Here is a 4513-nt window from a genome sequence, read left to right as displayed (position 1 = left end):
TACCACACCTATCCTAACTATTGTCAATAACCGTTGCTCCTCCAGTGTGCATATCACACTTGTCTTGCTTCTATCATGGTTTGACCAAATGCAGTAAAGGATGTAACCATTAATGAATCGTGTATGCATCCGTCTTGATTGTCCTGAGTATGAGGCTCTTCTTTCCACCATTAGTGGCATAATATGGAGAAAACCACAAGTAGATGAAGTAAATAGTAAAGAGAAATAGAGCGACAGGTAGTCTAGCTAGTTTGTTCTGAAAGGCAAAGGGGAGAGAGAGAACTGGGAAGGGCTTATACAAAGGACAAAGGAGACACTCCTTTGAGGATGGTCTTGGAATATAAATAATAAAGACTGGTAATGAGTCTTTTTTTTTTTTCTGGTAGTATGGACTGTATAGCACCTCCAGTTAATCTGATTATGGTCATTGTAAAAAATAAACTAAATATTAATGGATCTATGTTGCCTCACCTGTCTTGTCTGACATAATTGCTATGTAGAAGGAAACTCTTACAGGGAAGGGGAGTAGTGAGTTGATACACTAAACACAAACTTTTATTATAACTGAAAAGTCAGTAAGAAGATCAGTGGTCGCGAGGGGTTAGAGGAAGGGAGGAATGAATAAGTGAAGCACACATAATTTTTAGGGCAGTAAAACTGTTCTGTATGATACTATCTATAAATGGTAGATATATGTCATTATATATTTGTCAAAACCCACAGAATACACACAAAGAGTGAGCACTAATGTCAACACTGGGTTTTGGGTGGTAATGATGTATCACTGTAGGTTCATGGATTGTAACAAATACACCACCCCGGTGCAGGATGACGATAGTGAGTGAGGGAGGCTGTGTGTGTGTGTGGGGGGTGGGGGGCAGGCGTGTTTGGGGATCTCTTTGTACTTTCTGCTCAGTTTTCCTGTAGACCTAAAACTGTTCTAAAAAATAAAGTCTATTTTTTTTTTAAAAAGCTAGTTCTTCCTTAGAAAGTTCTAGAAACAAAAATTAAAATTACCTTCTTTTGAAAGCAAGAGAACAGATTTGTCAACTGTGATACTTAAAGGGAAAGCCAGATTCTCATTCACTGTATGAATAAGTTCACCAATCTCTTGTGAAATCATTCTGTCATCTGGTCTGTTAGGAAATAATATGTGAATTTTTCCATTACATACAGCACCACATTTTCAAATATATATTTTAATTTATTAAACTCACATATATTCTCTATTTCCAAAAAAAAAAAGATTTCAAGCAGCTTACAATAAAAGACATAAGTAATAAACATATTAGACAATAAAATATCACCAGAAGAGGCCAAATTAGGACTATAAATAAAGATAAAGAATATATGCTAATTATAAGGTTAACATGGTTGTTCTGATGGAATAGAAAATTCTTGCTGAGTTTTAAGAATACCTTGCCATTTTGTGTGTGTGTGTGTGTGTGTGTGATTTTTCAAAATTAGGAAGTATAGAAGTCATCAGAGGAGATAAAGTTTTTCTTGGTATAAATTCTGAAAAATTTATGTGATAATGTACTCTACAAAAGTTTTAGAGCAAATGCAGAAATGAATTGATTTTTACATGACTATTTCTTGTATTGAATTCTGAAAAAACTGAAAGCTTAACATTCAAGTTTGGCTCAATGAAGACTGTTCTGCCAGAATCTAAACCCGATACAGTATCTCTGTTAATACTAACCTTAAAGATTCCTTTGCTTTTATTTTATCAGTTAACCAGTTCTCAGCATCTTTTTTTCTTTTGCACAAAACATAAGATGATTTACTGCCTAGAAACCTGTAGACACTATTGTTTGAATCTTCAAATTCCAATTCCTTTTCATTTTTGAATAGCTTCATTCTCACTGGTTCAAATACTTTATGGTTCATTAGAACTTGGCAAAGACGAACTCCTTTTGATTGAGAGATATCATTACCACTTAGGCACATATTTCGCATAAGATGACTTAATACTACATCGACAGCATCAGAACCAGTAAAACAGTCCTCATATGTTTGTAAATGATGCTTCCTTCCTTTTATTTCCACTTGAGTCTGAAGGGAATGAATAATACCATCCCATAGCTGAGTAGCCTGAAAAGGACCAGAACATCCTGGGGAAAAAAAATAGTTTTTAACCAACACATATTTAGATTAGACAAAAATATTTCAGTTTTTCAGTTTGGATAACCTTATGCTTTTTTTACGGCATATCTGCTGCCCGCTGCCATTGTACTTCTGAAATTTCTACTCCCTGCATCTTATGTAAACCATAATACATTTACTAAGATTGCACCATGTATGTCTGCTAATATAAACATAACAAACCTAGGACTTACTTTTCTGATATTAAACATATTATTACGTGAATTTATATACCTATAACATTACATGATTAACTCACCCCCCCTGTGCCCACCCAGAGTTGGCTGAGGGCTGGAGTTGGCCAGGGTGAAAGGGGTCAGGCCTGGGGAGGAGGGCAGCCCTACAGCCTGCCCCTCCCCGCCTCACACACACATTCCTGTGCACACACTCACCGCTTGTCCCTCCTGCTCCCGTCCCTTCCTCTCTCTTTCGCTCCCCTCTCCTGTCTGTTATTTCCCTTCTCAAGCTTTATATCCTGGATCTCTTTCCATCTCTGTTGCCCGTCTTTCTTTTTTCTCCCTTCCTTCTTTTCCTTTCCTTCCTCCCTCCCTTCTTTCCTTCCTTTCTTCTTCCTTCTTCCTTCCTTTCCTCTTCCTTTCTTTCTTTTCTCCCTCCTTCCTTCCTTCCTTTCTTCTTGTCCTTTTGACCCTTAGCAAGCTCTTCGTGAAAGAGATCAAGGGCAAGGAGCTCAATAAACTAATCAATTTATCTGCTAGCTAGTCTTGTTGAAAAAAAAAGTTTGTGAGCAATAATGAAAACCTGAAAACAATAAAAATGTCCATCACCTGAGGAATCATTAAATAAATTATGGCATAGCATTATTATGGAATATTAAGCAGCCATTAGAAAAAATAAGGTTTGTAGAGTGGAAGGATATCATTAAGTAAGAAAAACAAAACAAAATTAAAAAAACAGCAAGTTGAACAGAACAATCTGTATGCTATCATCCTAGTTATGTAAAAATGATTTCCCAACCTACACTTGAATATATGTAAATAAATAGAAAGGTATAGAAGGATGAAATTCAATCTATTAATCTTTGAGAAGTAGGATTGTAATGAAAGAGGATGTTCGGTTTTTATTCTATATATTTCCAAATTTTTATAATGTACATATGTAAATTTTTCAATTAATTGGAGACAATAAAATTTATGTTGACATTATAATTGACATACCACAAAATTCACCCTTTTAAAGTGTACCATTCAATGGTTTTTCAGAACAGTCACAAAGTTGTGCAACAATCAGTACTATCTACTTGAAGACCATTTCATCATTGTAAAGAGAAACTCATACAGTTAGTAGTCACTCCTCATTCCCCTCTGTCCCAGTAAATTTTTAAATAAAAAATTTTATAATGATAAGGGAATAAGTTGAAATATCTAGAATATTGTTTCTATATTTTTTAATTGGTTAGAATCCAAGAATTTAAGCTCTATTCTCCTTTGTGAATAACTGGAAACAGGATGCTTAATTTTACATAATAGTCTGATGTTTAAGACAAAATGACAAATAAAAATCCATCATCTTCAAATGCCTTTAATAATAGAAGCTGTTTGTCTGTCCTTTAAATATTAGCCTGAGACACTGAGGACAGCGTGGAGACAGGTGTGGGGTGTGGAAGGTAAGGAGTGGAAAGGGGTAAGTTTTAGAGGAGGGAGAGAGTGATTGTAGGGTAGGAACGGGTAGGGTGGGTGGAGAAGGCTAGGAGTCGATGAGCGGAGACGAGGGTATTTTCCACAGACCATCTGCCTCTAACCTTTATTAAATAAGAACGCTAGTTTAAAGAAATAGTCCTTGTTGACAAGGAACTTGCCAGCTAGTACTTTAACCTCTTGTTCTAAGTGTAGTCTGTCGACCAACAGTATTGACGTTACATGGTAACTTATTAGAAAAGCAGAGTATCAGGTTCTACTGTTGAATCCAAACTGCATTTTAACAAAGTCCCTAACGATTCGTGTGCGTATTAAAGTTTGCGAAGCACTGCTTCACTAGACTTCCCAAGCACAGCAGTTCTGAAAAAGCCAAGTCGCAGTTCTTAGTCCGAGACCAGAGAGGGCAGGTGCTGTAAGAAAGGGGCGGGCTCCAGAATCCCGAGGAGCATAAAGCCCAAACCACCCGCTTCCCTCAGCGGCTCTCCCCTTCATTACACATTTGTTTAGGATCTATTGGCTACCTCTCCTCCTTTTCCTGCAGATGCCACCTCTAGGGCTCACGAAACTTGGCCCGCTCCGTCCTGGGCCCGGAAGATCACTGGCTGCCAAGGCTATGGAACCGCGGAGTCAAAAGAACCGCCATGAACTTGAGCCGGCTCCGCCCCTGGCTCGTAACCCCGCCCTCGCTGGCTCTCGGGGGCGGGCCAAGGAAG

General features: G+C 37.8%; 1 protein-coding gene across 1 annotated transcript in view; it reads right to left on the bottom strand.

Annotated features, from left to right (window-relative positions):
* Nucleotides 1–4443, bottom strand: part of DEPDC4 (DEP domain containing 4) — a 13475-nt gene extending 9032 nt beyond the window's left edge. The window contains 3 exon segments of the mRNA XM_025048645.1: nt 1675–2114; nt 4322–4398; nt 4400–4443. Of these exon segments, the coding sequence (XP_024904413.1) occupies nt 1675–2114; nt 4322–4398; nt 4400–4443 (561 nt within the window).
* Between the last annotated feature and the right edge of the window lie 70 nt (nt 4444–4513).

The sequence above is a fragment of the Pteropus alecto genome, unplaced genomic scaffold, assembly GCF_000325575.1.
Source record: "Pteropus alecto unplaced genomic scaffold, ASM32557v1 scaffold94, whole genome shotgun sequence".
Classification (NCBI taxonomy): Eukaryota; Metazoa; Chordata; class Mammalia; order Chiroptera; family Pteropodidae; genus Pteropus; species Pteropus alecto.
The sequence above is the reverse complement of the archived record's forward strand: the minus strand, read 5'-3'. Positions and strand labels throughout refer to the sequence as shown.